The 26,829-nt window shown below is 40.3% G+C and overlaps 1 protein-coding gene across 1 annotated transcript in view; it reads left to right on the forward strand.

The window, feature by feature from the left end:
• The window catches only part of SH2D4B (SH2 domain containing 4B), a 530,802-nt gene that overhangs the window by 334,634 nt on the left and 169,339 nt on the right, over window positions 1-26,829 (forward strand). The window contains exon 4 of the mRNA XM_073596884.1: window positions 10,739-10,886. Within this exon, the coding sequence (XP_073452985.1) occupies window positions 10,739-10,886 (148 nt within the window). The remainder of the gene's footprint in view (window positions 1-10,738; window positions 10,887-26,829) is intronic.

A 26,829-nucleotide genomic window follows, 5' to 3' on the forward strand; every position in this document is an offset into this window, starting at 1 on the left:
AGAATTCACCTCTATTACTTTTATGAAGACAACCCAAAATCTGGGATTTTCTTTTACTTTCACTTTTGATGATAATGGTAAGCAGGACAAATAGAGAGGGTAAATCTCCTTAATGGGGGCACAGATAGCAATAAAAAATGTCAGGAGTTCTAATTACTCTGCACTCTATCCAAAAAAAAAAAAAAAAAAAGGTTTTGCCTTGAATTAGACTTTAATGCACTGCAGCAGAAAGTGAGTGGTCACCAGTCCAAGATAAAGTATCTGCCTTCGGATTACCAGGTGCCTACCAAAGAAAGCCCACCCATGCTCTATGAACTCAATAGGAAAGCTCAAAGTTGCACACCAATGATGTCAAATCTAATGCAGGTTTATTATATATGGACCTAGGGTGGGACCTCTCTGTTTCCCTCAGTACAGGCATCATCACAGAGCCAAGGGGTGCAGGATGCAAAATCAACTTTATGCAACATACAATCAATTCAATTGATTCAGTTGATCAGATTTAAAAAAAAATAGAAGTCCGTGTTCAAAAGGGTTTTGAATTAGGAATCCTCAATAAAAAGGAGAAGTTACATCTAGTACCAAGAGCACCGCGGACACCGGTGATTTATTATTTACCAAAGATCCACAAGCACCCTACCGCCCCCCCCGGGACGTCCTATTGTGAGTGGCATTGATTCTGTTACGTCCCGGATGGGCAGGTACATTGATTTTTATCTTCAACCGTTAGTCACAAAAACACCTTCTTATATAAAAGATTCACGCCATGTGATCAATCTATTGGCTGAATACACCCCTAGGCCTGGATTGTGGATGGTAACAGCTGACGTCACGTCCTTCTACACTGCCATACCACACAATCTTGGTCTTTTTGCTGTTGAACATTTTCTGAGGCACGATTCTGGCCTACTAGATGAGCAAATCTCCTTCATCTTAGAGCTGCTTCAATTTGCCGCATCTCTGAGTTATTTTTGGTTTGGGGGCCAGTTTTACAAGCAGGATAGAGGGGTCGCCATGGGGGCTAAATACGCCCCCAGCTTGGCGAACCTCTTTATGGCCCTTTGGGAGGAGGATGTCGTCTATGCCCAACAGAGACCCCAGGTGGTTCTGTGGGCTAGATATATAGATGACATCATCCTCCTATGGGATGGAGATAGGGCTGACTTGGACTCTTTCCTTGGGGAATCTAATATCAACACCAGGGATATTTTCCTCAATTATGAAGCTAGTCAGCATGAGATCAACTTCTTAGATCTGACCATTAGAATGAGGGAGGGTCAATTCACCACTGCCACTTACTTCAAGAGTACCGATCGCAACTCATACATCCCTACCAATAGCTGTCACCATGAGGCTTGGATCAGGTTGGTACCTAAAAGTCAGTACATTCGCCTGAGGTGGAATTGCTCAGACAACAGCGAGTTTCTCCTGCAGGCGGATGTTCTGACTAAACGGTTTTTGGAGAATTGTTATTCGGACATACTTCTTAAAAACACTCTTGAAGAAGTATCAGCAATTAATTGGAGTGATTTGCTTAAGGAGAGAATGCCCAATGTTGATAGAGTGCCTTCTATTCCATTTATAACGACTTATTCCATCCAGCATAGGGCAGTAGGTCAAATGATTAAAAGGCATTGGCATATTCTTACCAATGATCTTACTCTCAATACCATTCTCCCTGCGAAACCGCAGGTGGTTTATAGAGGGGCATCCTCCCTTAGTGGTACCATTGCCACTAACATCATTGACCCCCTGTCATTAAGAAAGGTTTTTTGATAACCTTACAGGATTCCACCAATGCAGGAGATGTAGGGTTTGTTCACTAAATAGATGTGCACAGTATGGCTAGATCAGGACAAGGTCAGAATAGAAGGGGGGGTGGGGTAGGATGGTATGGGGTGGGTTTAGTCCCAAGAAGTATGGCAGAGTGAATGGCGGGAGGCTGGATAGGGGGTGGGGTGAGGGAGTAAAATGGGGGGGGGGGAGAAGAAACCATCTTGGAAGCTTACTGCACACGGGTATTTTGAACTGGTATATTTTGGATCGATAAAAATGTACGGAAAAAAAGGATGATAGTAATGCATTCCTGTTCGTGGTGATGTTCCTTGCTCTTTATGCTTTTTTATCTCTTTTGTAATGTAAAATTTTTCAAATAAAAAGATTTAAGGAAAAAGTTAGAAAAAAGAGAAAAAAAAAAAAAATAGATGTGCACACAGGAGAACTCACACCTTTAGGTCTTCCAGTACTCAAATGGAGTTCATGATCAGGCCTTTCATCACGTGCTCTACTGAGGGGGTGGTTTACCTGCTCCAATGCCCCTGCGGGCTGCAGTATGTGGGCAGGACTAAGCGCCCCCTCAGGGTTAGACTCAACGAGCATGTGACGAACAATCTCAATGGTTTCCCCAAACATCCTGTGTCTAGGCATTATTTAGAAGTTCATAATAAAAACCCTGATAAAACCATTTTTTTAGGGATAGATAAGTATACCTGTCATTGGAGGGGTGGATCCTTAGTGCGAGGTATCTCACGACTTGAAATGGCATGGATTCATAATATTAAGTGTTACACACCCTTCGGGTTAAATGTAGAGATAGACCTGAAAGCATTTATTGATAATGCCTAACACTGTTATGTTGTATGTTGATGTGAACTCGGTGTGACATCTCAGTGGTGGTATTAGACAATATTTTTGACATCCTTTTTGATCTTTAGGTTTTTAGTTTTTTTGTCTGTCACGTGATTAAAGTGACCCTTGTATCTAGGGTCCGTATTTTTATTATCATTATTACGATTATTTTTATGTACTACATGAGATTGGTACCCTTTTTGAGTATACACTATAACTTGTAGGTTCTTTACTATCTTTGTACCTATCTGGTACACATTAATCACTATTGAGAAATCATACTAATGGAAGTTGTCTTGTTTCCACAAGATGGCGTAATGATTTTTAATATATACTCTTTGCCTAAACGGATATATGCTGGTGTGGTTTTTGATTCACCGGCTTGATATCGATAGGTCAACCTTTGATGTATCTAATATCTTATGTTTGCATATAATTCGATTTTGCTCTAGTCCTCTTTATTTTTATTTTTTTATTTCATTTTTTCGCATTGTATTCAGATTATGTTATACAGGTTTTTGAGAGAGCCGTTCAATACCTGTTTGGATTTCCTGGCTTCAATCCGCTCAAGGGATTGGCCGTTCATTTTTCCTGCCACTGAGAGGTCACAACGAGGCGGGGTTATACTTACCTATTTATTGCAATGAGTCAGAGTGTGGCCCGTTCCCCAGACAACGTCAGTTATAGACTAAATGTACGTCGGGAGGTTGACGCTCTGACGTCATTGCGATCTTGCTGAGAATGGGCGCTCGCTATGCCAGCCGGAGAACTGCTCTTTTTAACTACATTTCTGTAAGTGTTTTACCTTTTTTAATAAATTGTTTATACCGGATTTACGCTATGGCCACCTTTCTTTTGTCCTCATGCCTTTGAGTTTGGGTTGGTGCACCATCCATCGTACCTTCGCAGGCACGCCGTACACAGAGAAGCCTCATTACTAGCTGGACATTGGGATCTGGGTCCCCATACAAGCTTTATTTGCTTGCTCTTTGGTAAGCATGTATTTCATGTGGTGGAGGATCACTGTGAGCGGTGTTTAATTCCAGTTTTTTCATGTTAGCTTTCACTGAGGATTATTGAAAGGACTTTCCTTGGGACTTTCTCTATTTCCTTAAAAATAATTTTGTTGAACTTACAGTACAATGATTTTTATATGCACTAATTGATTTTATGCACTCATGATTTTATTATTCATATGTTTCAGTATAGTTTTATTCTCTGTTTGTTGGTATTTGCTTATAAGAGCTCTCGGATTCTACACTTTATGAACTTTGATATGCACTAATTGATTTTTATGCACTCACATATTCATCATGGTTTAGCGCAGTTCCTTCCTTGTTTTTTTGCAATATACAATCAATTCAATCAAATAAGGAGTTTTACTCCACTATGTCCTCCATTTTTTTGTTTTGTTTTGTTTGTTTTTAACTGTGTTCTTACCTATCAAAATTATCACTGTCACCTACCCAACAAATCCATCTTCTTCTCTGACATCATTAGGAGTTGGTTGTTTGTTCTATGTTCTTGCAGCTAGCCCCTGATGTCATGCTGCTAGGTGCCGATGCTGTGCTGCCAGTTCATTAAAAGCACAATTAGGACTGGACCAGATGCAGTCCAGTGTGTTTTTATTCTGCATCAAAAATGCATGCACAATGTTTTACATGTATTCCAATGGCCAGTGTAGAGCATTCCAGTGCAGTCAACAAAAGCAGAACATACTACATTTATTCTGCATGATGCACACCAGGAACATGGTAAAAAACATAAAAAATGCACAGGAATGCATAAAAAAATCATCAGAAACACATCAAAATACACCAAAATGGATCAAAAACGCATATGCAGAAACACATTCAAAAGGCAGAAATTGTGGTTTAAACCAGCCCAAAAAACATCCCATAAGTAATAAAAAAACTCCTTAAAATTTCAACATGAATACAAAGAAAAAACAACCACAAGTAACCAATAACAATTCTAACCGCACACATGGGTAAAAACAGACAGAATAATTCTAATATTATTATTCTACAAAAGATCAGGAGCTGAATTAGGAAACATGTCAAAAGGGAAAAAAGATGGATGGGGAGAAAGAGGAGAAAGATAAAAAAGGGAAGAAAAGGGGGTATGAGAAAATAAAAATGGAAGAGAAAAAGGGAGTGGAGGGGGCAGAAAGAATAGCGGTGTAGGGACAGAGGGAGAGACAAAATAGGAGGAAAGAGGAAAAAGGGGAAAGGAGAGGGTAGAAAGGAGAATGGAGGGAAGGGGAATGGAGTGAAAAGGGAAGGAAAATCTGGGGAAAAGGAGCTAGAACATAGAAAAATAAACAAAAAGATAGAAAAAGAGAACCAGAATATATATCTAAAATGTATTTGTAATAACAGGTAACATCCCATTCATATTTCATTCCCTTTGGAGTTTTGGTCCAACTTTAAGATACAATATGTGAAACAGTGTCGTTGCTGCACTGTTAGTATGTGTAAAATAAATAATAAGCCCAATGTGATCAATACATCTAACACAAAATAAACCCAAAGTGATCAATACATATAGCACTTGAAATTAATGCCAATACGTAAAATTATTAGGTTGTGACATTAAGCATTCATTCACTAAACTCCAAACTGGCTCCTGTTTTGATCTGGTGCTTTCTCATCTGCTTCCTCTTTCTGGTCTAACAGGAGACTCTGAGAGCCATGGAAACCTTAGGCTCCTGTTGCTGTCAGTCAAATCCTGTGAAGAGGGAACAGTGGGTGTGTTTGTTTATAGACACACACAGCCCGGCTCATGAAGGTGCCTACAAGCGGCCCCCATAGCACATGGCTTGCTGAGAGGGCACCAGAAAGAAAGGAGAAGCAGATAGCATCGACAGGGGACTCCAAAAGAGGAGGTAAAGGACTGCTCTGTGCAATACCATTGCACAAAGCAGGTAAGATATTTTTTATTTTAATTAAACAAGAAATGTTTGCCTTCACAATTACTTTAGGAGAATTGATACTGGAACCATGATAATCTATTAAATGACATGCTACTTTGGTATTTTATTTGTCCTTATATTAGACATATGTTCCCTGAAGCTGTCACATAACACTCTTGCAGTTCTGTCAATATATTGTTTGCCACAGGCCACACAAGAAATAACCTTGATGACATATCTTGTGTGGAAACTTGCTAACCACCCAATGAGAATGTACAGTGCCTTAAAAAAGTATTCATACCCCTTGACATTTTCCACATTTTGTCATGTTACAAACAAAAACATAAATGTATTTTATTGGCATTTTATGTGATAGAGCAACACAAAGTGGCATATAATTGTGAAGTGGAAGGAAAATGAAAAATGGTTTTCCAAATATTTTACAAATAAATATTTGAAAAGTGTGGCGTGTATTTGTATTCAGCCCCACTGAGTCAATACTTTGTAGAACCACCTTTCACTGCAACTACAGCTGCAAGTCTTTTTGGGGATGTCTCTACCAGCTTTGCACATCTAGAGAGTGACATATTTGCCCATTCTTCTTTGAAAAATAGCTCAAGTTCTGTCAGATTGGATGGAGAGCGTCTGTGAACAGCAATTTTCAAGTCTTGCCACAAATTCTCAATTGTATTCAGGTCTGAACTTTGACTGGGACATTCTAACACATGAATATGCTTTGAGCAAAACCATTCCATTGTAGCTCTGGCTGTATGTTAGGGTCGATGTTCTGCTGGAAGATGAACCTCCGCCCCAGTCTCATGTCTTTTGCAGACTCTAACAGGTTTTCTTCTAAGATTGCCCTGTATTTGGCTCCATCCATCTTCCCATCAACTCTGACCAGTTTCTCTGTCCCTGCTGAAGAAAAGCATCCCCACAACATGATGCTGCCACCACCATGTTTCACAGTGGGGATAGTGTGTTTAGGGTAATGTGCAGTGTTAATTTTCCGCCACACATAGCGTTTTGCTTTTAGGCCAAAAAGTTAAATTTTGGTCTCATCTGACCAGAGCACTTTCTTCCAGCATGTTTGCTGTGTCCCCCACATACTGGCAAACTACAAATGGGACTTCTTATAGCTTTCTTTCAACAATGGCTTTCTTCTTGCCACTTCCACAAAGGTCAGATTTGTGGAGAGCACGACTAATAGTTGTCCTGTGGACAGATTCTCCCACCTGAGCTGTGGATCTCTGCAGCTCTTCCAGAGTTACCATGGGCCTCTTGGCTGCTGCTCTGATCAATGCTCTCCTTGCCCGGCCTGTCAGTTTAGATGGACGGCCATGTCTTGGTAGGTTTGCAGTTGTGCCATACACTTTCCATTTGCAGATGATGGATTGAACAGTGCTCTGTGAGATGGACAAAGATTGGGATATTTTTTTACAACCTAACCCTGCTTTAAACTTCTCCACAACTTTATCCCTGACTTGTCTTGTATGTTCCTTGAGCTTCATGATGCTGTTTGTTCACTAAGGTGCTCTAACAAACCTCTGAGGGCTTCACAGAACAGCTGTATTTATACTGAGATTAAATTACACACAGATGGACTCCACTTACTAATTAGGTGACTTCTGAAGTCAATTGGTTCCACTAGATTTTAGTTAGGGGTATCAGAGTAAAGGGAGCTGAATACAAATGCACGCCACACTTTTCAGATATTTATTTGTAAAAAAAATTAGCAAAAACTATTTATTATTTTCCTCCCACTTCACAATTATGTGCCACTTTGTGTTGGTCGATCACATACAATCCCAATAAAATACATTTACATTTTTGGTTGTAACATGACAAAATGTGGAAAACTTCAAGGGGTATGAATACTTTTTCAAGGCACTGTAAGTGACCATTAACAAAAGGCTGTGGGTATCGTGCGATAGGGACATCTCAGACAACGAGTGGACCCACACCTAAACATGCCTACAGTGTCTTCAATGTACATTGAGTTCTATCAAACTGAAACACACTAAGAGATTGGCAGCATGGATGCTTTCCTGCCCAAACCTACCACACTGTCATATTTCTCAATACTTTTACTACTAAATCAGCACACATTGTTTCAATGTGTCTTTTCAAGCTCTGATGCATGAGGCTGAGCTAAAGCCCCCCGAAACACATTGGCTTTGTGAACAATCTACAACCCTGCAACATAACATAAACTGTATATGTACACTGTTTGGTTACCTGTCTGTTAGTGATAATGCAGAAGAAAGCCCCTTTGGGAAAAAAACTAGTGGATTCAGATGGTCGAAAGCTGTTCTTGTTGCTGAAATGACTGGTAGAATTGCTGGCTGTAGTTAAGCTTCTAAACATTTAAAGGCCTAGATCAAGAGCCTATCATAATGTGGGAGAGCTTAAATGTGAGGAGGTGCAAGTACTATTTAGAAGAAGAACATCCAAAAAATGTCCTACTGGACCCTTTTAAAGTGGTGCAATTGAATATATTCCCTCATATGAGATGCAGGGAGTGTTAAAAGCAGAACCCTCTGGAAAGGAAATATGTTCCCCTGCAGTGGGGGGATGCCCTTGCACTGCAAGGGTGAAGTGCTTATTTAGTTCAAATGGGCCACAAAAAGCAATTTTACCCAAACTTCCGTTCCTGCAGACTCCCTCCAGTGTGTAAGACTGGTCACTGCAGCCTCTTCTCCCTTATGCTGCAGTGGTCACAGGTCCTCTGAAATATTCAATAATAAAAAGAAGAGTCTATAGCCCTGCACTGGAAGTGAGGATGCCGAGGGGCAGTCCACTGCCAGAGCATGGTGAATAGAGGAGAGTGCTATGAGGGGATGTACTTGAAACTGCCATTCTTGGTCCCCTAGCATTTAACCCTTGCAGGGAGGATTATTTCTTCTCTTGAGATGAACTTTAATTTTATTCGCCTGATGTATCCTGTTTAATGTCACTTTGTACTAGAGAGAATGCAAATTGAGTTTTGACTGAAACTTGTTTCTTTGCATGTTGCAATAAAGAAAGAACATGATTAGAATCCAGTTGCTGTTGTAGCGCCCTCTGAGTACAGGATGCTGGGCAAATTTAGTTTTTGATTTGCTATGTAATCAAAGAAGCAGTTATCATTTGCATTGATTGCGTTCATGGTTTCACAAGCTAGTTTGGGTGTTTCACCCTGCCTCTGAGAGAAGCTTCCCAACAAATCACTGGGGAGGTGTGCCCAGAAGGTGTTCTGGGAGGTGGTAAATAGCCTGAAGTCTTGAGGAGAATGTCTTTCCCCTCAAGGGATAGATATGTGAGCTTCAGGGGGCTTCTTGCCCCTGAAGCACCTCTGAACTGAATGCTGGACCTCTCTGTCAAGGGATCGTGTTTGAGAATGTACTCTAGGATTTGTAAGTAGAGACCCTTACTCACTCCCTAAAACAGCGTATTTAGAGAGGTCTGCCTCAAGGTCCCCAGCTATGAGAACTATATTGGAGTTATCTCGTGGTCCCCAGATATGAGAAAATAGACTGTTCTGTAAACTACCTCATGGTTCCCAGCTGTGAGAGCTAGACTGTGCTACCTTTACCAAGAGAATAGTGGCCTCTGCTAATTGCATTTTGGAGTATCCCATGCCCTTTTCCCCTCTCCTGATAAAGTTCTGCAACCAGTAAAAAGACATCCCCTAGACTATTTAGTGGAGCTGGGGTAAATGGTCTGTTGGCTGTGTGACTGGCAGCTTTTGCACTTTTCAAGAATTAACTAGTTAAATATAGAGACTCCTTTGGGGGTAGCGTTTCACTGTTCTTCCTCTGCATATGTCTTATGCGCAACCTAGTAACCTGCAGATTACAAAAGATTCTTTGGGATATCCTTGCTCGTACATTTTTGCAACACCCTAGTCTATTTTTGCGCCTCTCAGCCTATAGTAAAATCAATCAGCTCAATGAGATGAGATGCCTAAATCTACTAATCTTTTTAAGAACTTTCTATGGTCCTCTTACTAACTTTCCACAAATTATAGCTTGAATAGACAACAGTTCTGGACCCACACAGGATTATTGACATGGGCTAACACAGAATGCCCTATATGTGCAAGTTATTTGGTGAATAATACAACTGGAATCTATCAATATACTACATTTCAACAAAATAGCATCCCTGTAGAAATTCCAAGCAATACCTGTCTCTATTTACTGTAAAAAACAACCACACAATAAGTGTCTATATAATAATCTCAAAAATAAAAAGAGTATTTGGGTTCATTTTATCCAAATTGTTTTCTTTTGCCAGGAAAAACAAAACTGCAGTCATCTTATCCTGGGTCCCCAGGGCTTATTGGCTTCATTGTAGTCACACAGCCTGTGGTTGTTATAGTTATGCCCTTGGATAATTATTTGCTGTAAATGAAAAATCTGTTTTATTTTGTTGTAATTTAGACATGTAGGCAAGCGCCAGTTTGTAGCATCAGTAAAAGCATATTTAACTTCTATTAACGATTTTATGAAGATGTACATTAATGCCGTGTACACACGATCAGACATTCCGACAACAAAATCCTGGATTTATTTCCGACGGATGTTGGCTCAAACTTGTCTTGCATACACACGGTTACACAAATGTTGTCGGAAATTCCGAACGTCAAGAACGCGGTGACATACAAGATGTACGACGAGCCGAGAAATACACACGCTCGGAATGAACGAGAATGGATTTTGTTGTCGGAAAATTTGAGAACCAGCTCTCAAATTTTTGTTGTCAGAAATTCCTACAGCAAATGTCCAATGGGGCCTACACACGGTCGGAATTTCCGACAACAAGCTCACATCAAACATTTGTTGTCGGAAATTCCGAATGTGTGTACGCGGCATTACTGTCAAACATTTTTTGTACATTTCTTTTTAAATCCTTATTTATTTTTATTTAAAACATAGCAGTAAGTAAATAAGAACAGATAACTCCAATAAACATCCAGCTACATAAGAAGTGGTATGTCTCATAAACATATTGCCCCAAAAAAGTCAAATATCCAGTGTAACCCCAGGGTAGTATCACAAAGATAATCTCAGCATTTTAGTAATTAGGACAATCAAAAAATACAAGTAGTTAATACCAGAGCCTATTAGGGTCTAGAAAGCCAAGAAAAACATATGGAAAGATGGGGGTGTATTATAATTTTAACGCATTAATGTGATTCATTTTAACCCATTCCAGAAAAGAGAAGAGGAGGAAAGGAGGAAGGGTGAGGAACAGATTCGCCAACGGGAAGAGCTACGTGCAAAAGAATTGTACTTGAGTCTGAAGAGAGCTCAGCAGCATCATCAACGCAATGAGAACGACGAGGAGGAGTGGCGAGAGCAATGTAAGTGGATGTGAAAAAAGGCTCTGCGTCCATGAGCCATTGCTTCCTGTCTAGATATTACGTTCAGTGTTCTTCAAGTAAACATACAGGGCCAATAAAATGTATGTTTTTCATGTTTCTAAAACAAATATTACTTACATTACTATAATAAGAGAAAACTGCAGCCAGGACTGAAATAATCAGTGACATTAAATATCTACTTGAAGACCAAACCTTTTCTGGCACTATTTGTTTACAAGTTTAAAGCAATATTTTTTGGTAGAAAATTACTTATAACCCCCAAACATTATATATTGTTTTTAGCGGAGACCATAGGGAATAAAATGGTGATTTTTGCAATTTTTTTATGTCCTGCTGTATTTGTGCAGCGGCTTTTCAAACTCAATTTTTTTGGGGAAAAATACACTTTAATAAATAATCACAATATACACCCCAATTGTTTTTGTAAAATATGTAAGATGATGTTACACGGAGTAAATGGATACCTAACATGTCACGCTTTAAAATTGTGCACACTTGTGGAATGGCGACAAACCACAGTACTTAAAAATCTTGACGCTTTAAATTTTTTTTACAAGTTACCAGTTTAGAGTTACAGAGGAAGTCTAGCCCTTAAATGAATGTCTCTCACTCTAATGTTTTTGGTAATATCTCACATGTGTGGTGCGAACACCACCTACATATGCGTGCACAACTTACGTATGTATTCAATTCTGCATGTGAGCATGAAGGGATGGGGGCGCTTTAAATTATTTTTACTTATTTTATTTTTTTTTTGATCTTTTACTGTAAAAAAAAAAAAAAAAAATCTACTTCCATGGTATCACGACATCGCTCAGGTACTCCAGGACCATATAAGCGATTAGAGACAGTATGGTCTCTGTTCACCTCTGTGACCAGCCAGTCGCACCGTCAGATCATTTCTTGGGCACGCCTGTAAAAACGGTAAGCCTGAGAAACACCAGAGTGGGGGAACGTCCCCTCTTGCTGGTTCTGAAATCGATCCAATGGCTAATGACCTTCTCGGACCACTATTAAGAGAAAAAAACATACCGGTTCTATGGCTGATAGCTTCAGCCATGACCCTGGTAAACCACCTACAAACCGCAACGTATATATGTATTGCGGTCAGAAAGTGTGGAGGATGGAGAAAGATGTGGTGGTCCTAGTAGATGACAGATTGAGCAATAGCATGCAATGTCAAGCTGCAGCTACAAAAGCCGGCAGAATATTAGCATGCATTAAAAGGGATATATTCTAGGGATACAACTATAATCCTACCACTTTATAAAACTCTGGTTAGGCCACATCTGGAGTATTCTGTCCAGTTCTGGTCACCAGTCCTCAGAAGGCATGTGCTAGAACTGGAGAGAGTCCAAAGAAGGGCAACAAAACTAATAAGGGGATTGAAGGACCTCAATTATGAGGAACGGCTGCAAGCTTTAAATTTATTCTCGCTGGAGAAACAATGCTTGAGAGGAGATATGATAGCAATTTAAAAATATCTCAATGATGATCCCAGAATAGAAAAAAAAAACAATTCAGTCTCAAGGAGTGTAACAGGTCACAAGGCCATACAATGAGATTGGACCTTAAACCTTAAACTGCACAGAGGGTTTTTCACTGTCAGGGCAATAAGGATGTGGAACTCTTTTCCACAATTGGTGGTGGCTGTGGGGAGTATGGATATTTTTAAGAGACTCTTGGATGTGCATCTTAAAGAACATAACATACAGGGATATGGGAAATAATTATAGACACTGACACACGTGCACCTACATAGGTTGAACAGGATGGACTATTGTCTTTATTCAACCTTACCTACTATGAAACTATGAAGTGGATATTCACATGTTATGTGTATTTGATGTTCTTTTTGCTACATTGTGAGCAGCAGCAGTACCTGAGCTGAACATTGCACTCATCTAAATGCTAGACCTTAAAGTGTCTGCCCAGAAGAAACATATTTTCTTAAAGTGATACTAAACACACATGTGAAACAAAAACACTGTGCTAAAATAAAGCTAACAAGAGCTGCAGTTCAAATGTGCAATACACAATAATGGGACAAAAACAAAGAAAAAAACTGCGCTAAACCCTCATAACATATGTTAGGGCATATATGGAAAGATGCCCAATTGATTATGGAGGTGTATGTGAATCCTCGAAAATTAAATTGAATAGCACACAAATCAATAGTGAACAGTCAATATTATGAAATAAAAGTCACAAAAGCACAAGATAGTGAACCATAAATAAAAAAGTCCCAGAAACAAAAAGGAAATCTTCTAAAGGATGGGAAGAGTCCCCAATTAGCTCTTCATAGGGATCAGTGTCTAAAAGTAGAAAATGAAAACGACACCCCTTGCAGTGATCCTCCACCTTTAAGAATGCATGCTTACCAGATAGTAAGCTCAATAAGCTCGTAGATAGACCAAGGGCCAGATAACCAGCAGGTGTTGGAACCTCCCTCTGTTGACGTGGCAGATGACAGGCAAACCAGGTGTTATACAGGACCTTGTATTCAGACTTCCAATAACATCAGGACATCACTCTGGCTTTCAGTCTTGCACAGGTGTACCGGCTCCTCCCCTTTCAGTCTTGCACAGGTGTACCAGCTCCTCCCCCTTCAGTCACTGCAAGGGGTGTCGTTTTCATTTTCTACTTTTAGACACTGATCCCTATGAAGAGCTAATTGATACTAAACACACACTGTTTAATTAAAATTTTCACTTTCTATATAATGAATAATGGCACTGTAGTTATTTTGCTTATTACCTTTGCTTCTAATCGATAATGAGCATTTGCACTGGCTGCCAATGGTTGCTCTGCAGAATTTTAGAAGAATACAGAGAACAAATCCCATAGTGACTGAGTATAAACAGCATGTAATACAGCATTTATTGATAGTTTTTATTGATGAGGGTTTAATAACACTTTCATTCTGGATAGAATGGGTAAGGCTTAGAGCTTTTGTCAAGTTTTCATTGTTACCTAGGGCTCCATCAGTGAAATTTACCTCCTTCTTTTTGTCCTGCTGATAGTGTTTTATCAGACAAGAAGTGAAGGGAACTTTTCAACAGCAACACAGACAGAAATGAAAGTAACTTCCTGTTAGAGGATGGCTATGTTTCTTCTTTATGGTGCCACTGTATGTGGGAATCTAGCCTCCCTCTCTTGCTCCATGGACTATGGGATTTGTAATGTGCATAGGGCAGTGCACATGATCGTACCTAACATGCACCGCTCATTCCAAAGAAATGAAAATGAGGGGTTAAAGGAGAGGTTGGGGAGCTCACAGAGGGCATTATAAGGAGGCAGGAAATATAGTAAAAATTGTTGCATAGAAAATAAATTACAGGGTCATTAATTGATTGATGTTTATGGATTATTTTTGGAGAATAACCAAATTGTTTAGCTTCACTTTAATTGCATTTTTAGTGGAGTAAGAGAAGGCTAAGTCCCCTATCAGACTGTTAGTTCTAAATTAAAGAATTACCCAGCACCCCTTGAACACTATGAACTAGAAGCAGAGGTGTTGATCTGCTTTTAAAATATAATGTTTAAGGACAGCCGGTTATTTCTTTATCTTCTATTTTTATGGGGCCGCCATTTATGTAACAGTGTGTGGCAGGATATTGAATATTAGATTTTGTATCTATCTGTGCCTTGTGGCAGATTTTCCCTCATTTCCTGTCTTGTGACAACATTGTAGCAGGGAAGGGCAGAAGTGAAGGTCAATCTAACGGAGCCCTGGATATCAATAAATCCAACAGGTGTTCTAATCCTTCCCCATGTTATCCAAAACTAGGAAAACTTTCTGTCTGGACATGTACATTAAAGTAGACATTGACGTGCACAGCCTATTGCATAAGGGTGTGCACCCCAGAGCACAAGCACACATATGTATATCAGCAAAGCAAGTGGATGTGTCAGTAGAGCAGAGATTGGTGTCAGCAGGGCACTGGACAGTGTCAATAGTTTTTTATTGTTATTATTTTTGTACTATTTTTTTACAATTTTGTTTAAAATCATTTTTACATCATTATTTTTATTATTTTTTTTACTATTTTTTTAGGAGCCCCATTGGGGGGCTTTAGTGAAATATCAAGGACCCCTGATGTCTCACTTTTGAGACAGAGAAAGGGACTGGGAACAGAGATTCCTCAGTCCCTTTCTCTGCAGTCTCAAATGCACAGGACAAGGAATAAATGGAAAGTGCTCTGCACTGAGCGGCTTTCTGTTCATTCACAAACTGAAGCATAGTAAACATGGTTTACCATTCTTCAGTTAAGAAGGTCACTCACTGTGTTCATTCATAAAAGGAAGGGACCCGTAAATAAAATATTTACCGGCCCCCATTCCCTGCTCTCCATTCTCAAACAGCGGACAGGGGGTGCCAGAAAGCAGGGAGAATCGGCACTGCTTGGGGTGATTAGGGTGTGCCTAGGCACACCTGGAACACCCTGTACGCACGCCTATGAAAGTAGATCTAAACCCTAAATGGATGACTTTAATTTGTTAAAGCAGTGTATGTTAACCTCCCTGCTGGTATGATTATGTCAGATTTTTTAATCTCAAAGCGGTACATTGTTTTGCATAGAAATTTGCTGTTATATATTGTAGGCCTGTAATATGTCCAAACAAGAATCTAGTAGACATCCCAGGTATGATAAAGTTTGAAACACAAAATCATAAATTATAATATAATAAATAACTATAAATAATTATAAAAAATAATATTATAAAAAGAATAAAATTGAATTTTCCCAAGATCCACTATTGCTCATTTCTGCAAGTGATTCTAATTTATTATCGCTGTTTTCTAGCTGGTATAAAACCGCTTTTGACGTAACCGACACTTTTTGTTTGCTATGGACAATCTCAAGTTTTGAGGCAGAAAGAACAGTATATATATATATATATATATATATATATATATATATATATATATATATATATATATATATATATATATATATATATAAATATAACTGCATGCAGGGCATTGGACAGAGCACTAGGGACAAAATGGTGGTGAAATGATTTGACACAGTAATGTAATCTGTAAGATTACAATGTACTGTATGTGTAATGTTTTTTGCACACAGAGAATCGGGTGGAGGACAAAGACTGCAGACACAGCGGGGGGACATCGCAGGATCCTGGGGACAAGGTATGTAACCTGGACAAGGATTGTGAGATGCAATCCCGAGTGTGGCTCGGGGTTACCGCTAATTGTACTGAAATTTAACCCCAAGCCACACTCGGGATTACCGCCAGGGAGGTTAAACAATTGCTTTTTTTCCATAAAATATTCTTTTTGCCCATTTTTGCAACACGGTAACGATGCTCAAGTGTGAATAGGGCCTTAGTGCGGGGCTAAGGTAATAACAATAAGAGCACCTTGTCTGAAAAGACACATATTATTATCTCATTTCACCCAAAGCTATTTACAGATAAGGTAAGTATACACAGTTATATCTCAAATGCAGTTTTGTGAAAGAACAAAAATTACAAAAAGTTCCACAAACTGAGGGAGAAATCTTTAAAGCAGAGCTCCACCCAAAAGGAAAAGTTCTGATTTAAGGCTCCCCCCACCTCTTTATGAAATGCTACTTTTTTTTGGGGGGGGAGCGGGTACCTCCCCCCTCCCTCCCCGCAGTCTTTTGGGACATATCATAGGTCCCAGAAGACTGTGGGACCATTCACAAAGTGCAGCTCGGCTCATGCATGCTCAGTAGGCATGCTAATTGTCACAGCCAGCTGCCCACAGTTGAGATGCTGGCACCGGGGGCAGAACAACAATAGAAAGAATGGTTTGGGTGAGCATATCACTGGATCCTGGGACAGGTGAGTGCATATGTATTATAACTCAGCAGCTACAGTTTTTGTAGCTGCTGGCTGTTAATAAACACAAATATGACTGTAGCTCCTAAGTGGAGCTCCTCTTTAATAGCTGCACACATGGTTATAGATCAGCAAATGTCTGAGCCAAAGACAAAAAAAAACACATGTAGTTTATCATTGCAGCACATGCACATTTCCCCATGTTTTATTGCTTTAAAAAGCAGCAAGTTCACAAAAATTCCCATCAAACCTCCCAGGAATCCAGTGAGCTCCTGACTCTACTGCACTGAAATCCCAAGCAGTGTTGTTTGCCCTGCCTATCTCTCCTCTGTGGACTACAACCCTCCCCCAAGTTATGCCGCGTACACACGGTCGGACTTTTCGTCTACAAAAGTCCAACGGACGCCGACGGACTAAAGCTGGCTGGTAATCCGTTCGTGTGTGGGCTTCTCCGGACTTTCAGCAGACTTTTTCAACCTCAAATCCGACGGACTTTAGATTTGAAACATGCTTCAAATCTTTACGTCGTAACTACGACGGACCCGAAATCCGCTCGTCTGTGTGCTAGTCCGACGGACAAAAACCCATGCTAGGGCAGCTATTGGCTACTGGCTATGAACTTCCTTATTTTAGTCCGGTGTACGTCATCACGTACGAATCCGTCGGACTTTTGTGTGGTCGTGTGTAGGCAAGTCCGTTCGTTAGAAAGTCTGCTGCAAGTCCGCCGAAAGTCCGCCGGAAGTCTGTCGGACAGGCTGTCGGACTTTTGTAGACGAAAAGTCCGACCGTGTGTACGCGGCATTACAGAGATGATGAGAGGGGGATGTTCTGAAGTCCAACGTAAGAGAAATGGGCTGGGCTGATAACACTCCTTGGTATTTCATTGCACTTTGTTGTAGGCTCAAATAGAAAGTCAAGAGCATACTGTATTTCTTGTAGATCAACTGCTACTTTTCTGTATTTTTTGAGTTTTTAAAGTTTGAAAACATGGGAAATATGCATGTATCAGGGAGTGGTAGTGCATATGATATATATATATTTTTTTGATCGGGTATAGGCTCCTTTTACACAGGCATTGTTTTTTCTAAGTAAGAATGAATTAAGGACTGGCTCACAACAGACGCAGGCCAGTGCATTTTTATTCTGCATCAAAAACGGTGTTTAGCATGGATTCCACTGGCTCTAGTTTACAGGAGTGATGTATGTTCCAGTGCAGTCAACAAAAGTAGAACATGTTGCATTTTTTCTGTATGGAACATGGCAAAACTCATCAAAAATAAACTGGAATGCACATGTCCTCAACTTACTTCAATTGAGATGAGGAAAAAAAAAAAAGAGTATAAAAAATGAGCTGAAACTCACCAATAATGCACCGGAACGCATAAAAAATGTGCATGCAGAAACACATCCGGAATGCAGAAACTGTGGTGTGAACCAGCAATTACCATATTTATCAATGTATAACACGCACAGGCATATAACACGCACCTTAATTTTAAGAGGGAAGTTTCAGGAAATAAACGTACACTGTACTATAAATAAAGAATTTTGAAGCAAAATAAGGATCCGTGCCCATCAATGCAGCCTTATCAGTGCCCATCTGCAGCCTCGCCATTGCCCATCTGCAGCCTCGCCATTGCCCATCATTGCAGCCTGATCAGTACCCATCTGCAGCCTTTCCCATTAATGCAGTCTGATCAGTGCTCATCTGCAGCCTTGCCCATCATTGCAGCTTGATCAGTGCTCATCTGCAGCCTTGCCCATCATTGCAGCATGATCAGTGCCCATCTGCAGCCTTGCCAATCATTGCAGCCTGATTAGTGCCCCTCTGCAGCCTTGCCCATCATTGCAGCCTGATCAGTGCCCATCTTCAGCCTTGCCTATCATTGCAGCATGATCAGTGCCCATCTGCAGCCTTGCCAATCATTGCAGCCTGATTAGTGCCCCTCTGCAGCCTTGCCCATCATTGCAGCCTGATCAGTGCCCATCTTCAGCCTTGCCCATCATTGCAGCATGATCAGTGCCCATCTGCAGCCTTGCCCATCATTGCAGCCTGATCAGTGCCCATCTGCAGCCTTTCCCATCATTGCAACATGATCAGTGCCCATCTGTAGCCTTGCCCATCATTGCAGCATGATCAGTGCCCATCTGCAGCCTTGCCCATCATTGCAACCTGATTGGTGCCCATCAGCAGTCTTGCCCATCATTGCAGTCTGATCAGTGCCCATCTGCAGCCTAGTTATTGCCGAAACTAGACAGCCGGATCTCCTGTGTACTCAGCGGCTTCCTTTTCATTCACAAACTGAAGCATGTGTGCTCGTAGTCACGTCCAGTCCTGCCCCTTGGCCCGGCTCCTATGATGGACTATTCACCGTTCCAATGGCGGGACGTCAATGCTAGGAGGCGGGACCGGGCGGGACTGTGAGCCAAGTTGAGTACACAGGAGATAGCGGCTCTGTCTATTTCAGCGGCGTTCGTTCCCTCCCTCCCTTCCGAGGCAGCCCTATTTCGGCGTATAACACGCGCACATGATTTTCCCCTGATTTTAAGGGGAAAAAAGTGTGTGTTATATGCTGATAAATACGGTAGTTTACAAACTTTTGGGACGGTGGACATCCTTTGTTATGTTTGCCTATGTGAGGAGACGGGAAAGCATGAAAAGGAGGAAGATTTTGGAGAGGAGATGTCCCAGCTACTGGACTCATCATGTGCTGCTGAAGAGGCCTTGTTAAGATTTTGTGGAACTGCACTATACTCATTTGAGACAATATCCGATGAAGTTCAACTTCACAAGCAAGTGCATGTTTGACATCCATGTTTGACAAATTATTGGACAAGATGCATCTCCAGCTGCAGCGAATGAGCACTAACATTAGAAGGTGTGTTCCTCAGAATAAACTGATTTTACTGACCCTGAGGTAAGATGGCTAATCTTTGTTTTCTCCCTTCAGGCCTCTAAAATATAGCTTTTATTTTATATTTCATATCTGCTGTATTATTGATGTTTTTATAATTATTTTTTTTATTTTTTTTATGATATTTATTATTTTATATTATAATTTTCCAGTTCATAGATGTCTCTAGCTCTCCTTTTTGCTTCCTCTGCTCAGCTGAGTACACAGACAAATATTTGGTGCTTCTGCACGGACTCTTATAAGTGAATGACTTCCTGTATGCAAAGCCTCAACACCATTCCCAAATGTGTGTTTATCAGTAAAATAAATAACATACTCTCTAATACTCTAATATTACTGAAAATATTTGGCTGTGTTTTTATACAAGAAATTTTTAATGTTTGCATTATTAAATGCACTTTTCTTGTGAATTTTCTACTCCACATAAAATTAATTCATTTTTTAAATAGATGTGGCAATTCTGATTTTATCTCATTGTCATAATTATATAATCCATATGTTGCAAATTATTTTTGCATTCTTTTTCTAGGATTCCTGCAAATGGCCAGTCATAAACCTACTTGAAACATTGGAATTTCAACCACTTGGGAAATTATGCACGATATGGGAAGAGCTGTGTCCATCAGTGATGCCAGTACTGAATGAGAACATGTGGCAACGAATAGCAGCAGGATTTTAAACCTGGACCAACCTTCCTAACCGCATTGGAGCCCTTGAGAGGAAGCATGTTCACTATCAAATGCCTCCTGGGTCTGGATCTCAATTTTATAATTACAGTGGGGAGAACAAGTATTTGATACACTGCCAATTTTGCAGGTTTTCCTACTTACAAAGCATATAGAGGTCTGTAATTTTTTTATCATAGGTACTCTTCAACCGTGAGAGATGGAATCTAAAACAAAAATCCAGAAAATCACATTGTATGATTTAAAAAAAATGTATTTGCATTTTATTGCATGACATAAGTATTTGATCACCTACCAACCAGTAACAATTCCGGCTCTCACAGACCTGTTATTTTTTCTTTAAGAAGCCCTCCTGTTCTCCACTCATTACATGTATTAACTGCACCTGTTTGAACTTGTTACCTGTATAAAAGATACCTGTCCACACAGTCAAACAGAGTCCAACCTCTCCACCATGGCCAAGACCAGAGAGCTGTGTAAGGACATCAGGGATAAAATTGTAGACCTGCATAAGGCTGGGATGGGCTACAGGACAATAGGCAAGCATCTTGGTGAGAATGCAACAACTGCTGGTGCAATTATTAGAAAATGGAAGAAGTTCAAGATGATGGCCAATCTCTCTCGGTCTGGGACTCCATAAAGGGTCTCACCTCGTGGGACATCAATGATCATGAGGTAGGTGAGGGATCAGCCCAAAACTACATGGCAGGACCTGGTCAATGACCTGAAGAGAGCTGGGACCACAGTCTCAAATTAAACCGTTAGTAACACACTACGACATCACGGATTAAAATCCTGCAGCGCACGCAAGGTCCCCCTGCTCAAGCCAGCGCATGTCCAGGCCTGTCTCAAGTTTGCCAATGACCATCTGGATGATCCAGAGGAGGAATGGGAGAAGGTTATATGGTCTGATGAGACAAAAATAGAGCTTTTTGGTCTAAACTCCACTCGCCGTGTTTGGAGGAAGAAGGATGAGTACAACCCCAAGAACACCCCCAACTGTGAAGCATGGAGGTGAAAACATTATTTTTTGGGGCTGCTTTTCTACAAAGGAAACAGGATGACTGCACCGTATTGAGGGGAGGATGGATGGGGCCATGCATCACGAAATTTTGGCCAACAACCTCCTTCCCTCAATAAGAGCAATTAAGATGGGTCGTGGCTGGGTCTTCCAGCATGACAATGACCCGAAACACACAGCCAGGGCAACTAAGGAGTGGCTCCGTAAGAAGCATCTCAAGGTCCTGGAGTGGCCTATCCAGTCTCCAGACCTGAACCCAATAGAAAATCTTTAGAGGGAGCTCAAAGTCCGTATTGCCCAGCGACAGCCCCGAAACCTGAAGGATGTGGAGAAGGTCTGTATGAGTTGGCCAAAATCCCTGCTGCAGTGTGTGAAAACCTGGTCAAGAACTACAGGAAATGTATGATCTCTGTAATTGCAAACAAAGGTTTCTGTACCAAATATTAAGTTCTCCTTTTCGGATGTATTAAATACTTATGTCATGCAATAAAATGATAATTAATTACTTAAAAATCATACAATGTGATTTTCTGGATTTTTGTTTTAGATTCCTTTTCTCACATTGAAGAGTAAAAATTACAGACCTCTACATGCTTTATAAGTAGGAAAACCTGCAAAATTGGCAGTGTATCAAATACTTATTCTCCCCACTGTATAAAAAATATTTATCACTAGTTCTGATGACCATCTGTGACAGTAATTATAAATTCATTGCTGTGGACATCAGAGCTCCCTCATGTACTTGTCATTGATGAGGCCTTTGCTCTTTCAAGGCACCTGCTTAAGCCTTATGCTAAAAAAAATCTAGATAATAAGAAAAAAAGAAAATTCAACTACTGGCTGAGCCATGTAATGCACCTAATCAAATGTCCTTTTGGACTCTTGGCAAACAAATTGCGTATTTCTAAAACCACATTGCAAAGTAGCCTTGAGAACGCTGAGTTAGCAATCCAGGCTTGCTTGGTCCTGCATAACATTATCCATGACAAGGAGGGCATAAACCTTGAAGAAGAGGAGTTCTCCCTGCCTTCATATGTTATTACAGAGTGCAATCAAGCAACTCATATACATATTGCCACAAGGGAAAATGTTTTCCTGACTATTCCCAGCAGGAGAGGTTCCCTGGCAGTATATCTGTGAAAAAGTACAAATTTGGTGTTTGTGTATTGATTTTTCAACCAAAGAAAAAATAATTGCCTGTGATTGTATATGTCTAATTGTTGTTTAAATACTGTATAATTGTATAAACTGTTCTAAAGCATTTAAAAAAAAGACAAACACTTTATATTTCCAAAATATATTTGGGTTATTTTTACATTCAAAAATAAATGTCTCCTTATTTAGGTAAAAAACAAATTAAAAATGCATAAAGTTTTATGCAAACATAGATAATTTTTAGATCAAAAATACAGTGTTTCTTTCTTTTTAATACTTACAAATCTTAGTAGAAAGAGGTAAGAGATGGTGAAAATGGTGTTGGAGGTTGGGAAGAAGTCCCATAGCTGGAATAGCTCTGCGATTGTGAGGAATTAGAGGATTATGAAGGGGGGTTTTATTTGGATGATACATGCCCTAACCAGGAGAGGAGCTAACATAATTAGGAGGCCTCTGTGTAAGCTGAAATGACCCGTGTGACTGGAAATGGGAGTGTGCATAGGATTGCTGTACGGTCGAGTTGGCATAGGTGGAGCATCATATTGAAATTGCCGGTAAGGTCTCTAAGGGGATCAGCAAAATTTGCCAAGAGATTTTATGCCATGGGAGTTTAACACATGCCCCTGCATAATTCAATATGGCCAGTTGGACATCCAACTGTCTTTCCTTAAATGCTTTATAAAGGACATGGTAAAAAGGTCCTCAAGAATTAGCATTTGCATTATTTGGTTCTTTGAATAGATCCTTTATTTCCCTTCTGCAAGAGGTGTGCATTTCCTCCATGAAGGACATCATCGCTGTGCCCATCTCCACATTTTTTGTGCACTTTGCAACGTGCAGTTGCACTCTGCAAGTGCAGTTGCTCCAGAGCTTAGTAAATGAAGTGCAACTGCACTTTGCAAAGTGCACAGTCTATTTTCCGTTAGTAAATCAACCACAGGATGTCATAGATAGATGATATTGGTCTATGCTTATTTAGAATCTGACTTATATCCAAAATTGAAATGATAAAATATATCTATTTTTTTTTTATAAAAGAGAAAAAGATGTAAAAACATAAATAAGTAGAAAAGCAATAATGAATTTTATTTGCACATGCGGAAATGACACGGACTAATAGTATAAACAGTCCCAAAAACATAATGTGTTCATGTCTATACATATCTTCCAACATAGTAATACCATACATAGTGTAAAGGGGTAACTGGATTTAACCCCAGTTAAACATGGACAGTAAAAAGATACAGATAAATAGGATTCTTAAAACTCCAAATGGATACATGATGGTAGACGTAAATATCGCATCATTAAAAGGAGCAAATGCGAAATTTTGGGTGTATCTGTAAAATGATATAACCAGTGTGATCTAATATTCTGTCATAAATACGGGGGAGAAAAAGGGGGGGGGGACACAACACCAATAGTACCTTGCAGATCACACTCTACAATCCCATGGGGTACTGGGAGCCAAGGGCCTGGTGGAAATATCCCAGCTGTGACAGTATGGTCCCGCAGCAAACAGATCGGCACAAAAAGCAAGTAGGTAGGTCATGTCCCAAATGGGATAACAGGTGAAAAAATGGGGGATCTAGGCTCATTCTGTAAAAAATGATGAAGAGAGTGCAAAATAAGTGCGGATTGGTATATACAGTGAGAGCAGGAGCCCACAAAAAGTAAAGCCAAGGGTAGTGAACTGGGTGTAAAGTAGAAGTAAAGTGGTTTATACAAATGCTGACAGTGCAGGTCATCATGAGAGATAAGTAAAAAGAGGTATACTGAGCACCAAAGGACAGCCACACATAGGGAAAACATTGAACTAAGTTAGTACTTTGATTCTGGAAAAATATTTAAAAGTTGAGCATGTACATCCAAGTAGATCTGAGACAGAAAAAGTGCTGCACCTGAGTGCTATTTGTGCCGAGGTGGAGCCGCAGGGCACACTCCCAATGTCACGTGAAGCAGGAAAGGGGTGGCGCCAACACTCGGCAGCCTAAGTCGTCCGGCAATTACGTCACATGCACGATGCATGGAATGTGACGTTGATGCATGTCAGATGCACCAGGACACAAGGGCATGGGGGAGGAGGGAAGGGCCCTGAGCACGCATCGCATCTCCCAGAAATGACAAAAACACCAGTGACACCAAGGCCACCATTGCGCACCAGAAGGGGGCGGTGTCAAGGTTAACTGAAGGATGTGTGTTGGTCATTCTTCCCATAGGGAAGGTAGTATTGCCCCCCGCAGAAGTGACAGAGTAAAGATTAGTTCATGCAACAAGTACGCATTAACTGCGGGGGGGGGCTACAATATGTTGTGCCGCAAGCCTCCATCCCTATAATTGGGTAAAAGAGAAAAGCATGTAAAAACATGGATGGGACTTTAAATGAGGCCAAAATCTGGTGAAATCCTGTGCCTCCATCCCATGGCAAATATGTAATACAAAAGGGGGGTTTGGGACTTTAAATGATGCATACGGCTACAGTAATCAAGTAGGAAAGCATTAAGTAATTTTATTTGCACATGTGGAAATGACATAGACTAATATTATAAACAGTACCAAAAACATAATGTGTTCATGTCTATACATATGTTCCAACATAGTAATGCCATACATAGTGTAAAGGGGAAACTGGATTTAACCCCAATTGAACATGGACAGTAAAAAGATACTGATAAATAGGATTCTTAAAACTCCAAATGGCTAAATAGTTGTTGACGTAAATGTTGCTTCATTAGAAGGCTCTAGGCGTTTCGTGGACAACTTCTACTTGTCAGGAGCAAATATGAAGTACATCTAGGTGTATATGTAAAATTATATAACCAGTGTGATCTAATATTCTGCCATGAATACGGGGGAGAAAAAGGGAAGGAGAGAAAGAAAAAGCACAACACCCATAGTACCTTGCAGATCACCCTCCACAATCCCATGGGGTACTGGGAGCCAAGGGCCTGGTGGAAATATCATCCCGCTTGCTTAATGAGGAAAATTTTATACTTACCTAATGGTAATTTTCCTTTCCTGATGCAAGCATGACAGCATATACGTATGGGTAGGCTCCGCCCCTGCCCTATCACAGGACCGGTTATACTATAAGATTAGGTCTCCTCCCTACCTGCCTCATTCTCGTAATTTATTATCACTGCGAGGCCTTTTGTTTTTCTTTCTTTAATTTTTTTTTTTTTTTTTTTAATGGGAGGGACTCCTATATGCTGTCATGCTTGCATCAGGAAAAGAAAATTACCATTAGGTAAGTATAAAATTTTCCTCATTCCTGACACAGCATGAGAACATATACGTATGGGTTGTACCAACTCACCAGACAATAAGGGTGGGTACTGTGGAAGTGTTTAAGTTGAGGATTGGATCTATCCCCACTAATGACTGAGATGTATTATAGTTAAGGCTGCTGGTCCACAAGAATGGACCCCCCAGCGTATTGAATGTAGACCAGGTCTTAGTTTACATATTAACTCTGGAGGCACTCTTTTGGAGTTCCGACTATGGATGCGCAATCAGTTTGGAAGAGTGGTCTCTGCCCTTATGTGATAGATTTGTCCTAGCCATCTAAGCCCTTTGACTGACTTGATCTGCACTCCTGCAATTGTCTTCATTGGACAGTGCTTGTCTTCTGATGTCATTAGGCCTGACGAGCCTATCGTTTTGCTTCTTGAAGAAGGGGCAATTCTATGTCTATCATCTTTAACCTTGAATTTATTTATTTTCAATGTTTGTGGTACTTCAAACACTTTAGTTTGGATATGCCAGAAGGATGATGTTCTAACCCAGGTTGCAAAGACACTAACTTTTGTGGTGGAAGAGACTAGAGCCATTTTGCCTGATAATTTCAGCACAAAGTAGTTTATGTTTTGACACTTGGATGTTTGAGATCCTTCTAGACCTATTTGCCATACAGAATACTTATTCAGTGTTATTGTCCATGTTGAGGATGTCTTATCCTTCTGGATGGAGAGTCAGACCATGTGTCTCACACTATTTGGAAGACCCCATGAGGGAAAGAATAATCTGCCCAGTTCTTTTGGAATAGGTTGCCAAGACATGCAACCGTTACTGGATCCCAGAGAGTGAGGACATGACTGAGCTTCATGTATTCTTTAATGCCGCTTTTAGGCTTACTTGTATACAATTTAATCCTTACAGCAAGAAACAGAATTCCATCCTTTAAATTCTGTAGGTTTTTCTAGTATCTAATGTACTTGAAGTCTGGAGTAGGCCTTCTGACTCACATAGGATTTCAAACACTAAAGGTGAGACCTCCACTTCTTGGTCTCGAACATCTAGATATAACTTGTATGGAT

This window comes from Aquarana catesbeiana, linkage group LG08 (genome assembly GCF_042186555.1).
Source record: "Aquarana catesbeiana isolate 2022-GZ linkage group LG08, ASM4218655v1, whole genome shotgun sequence".
Taxonomy (NCBI): Eukaryota; Metazoa; Chordata; class Amphibia; order Anura; family Ranidae; genus Aquarana; species Aquarana catesbeiana.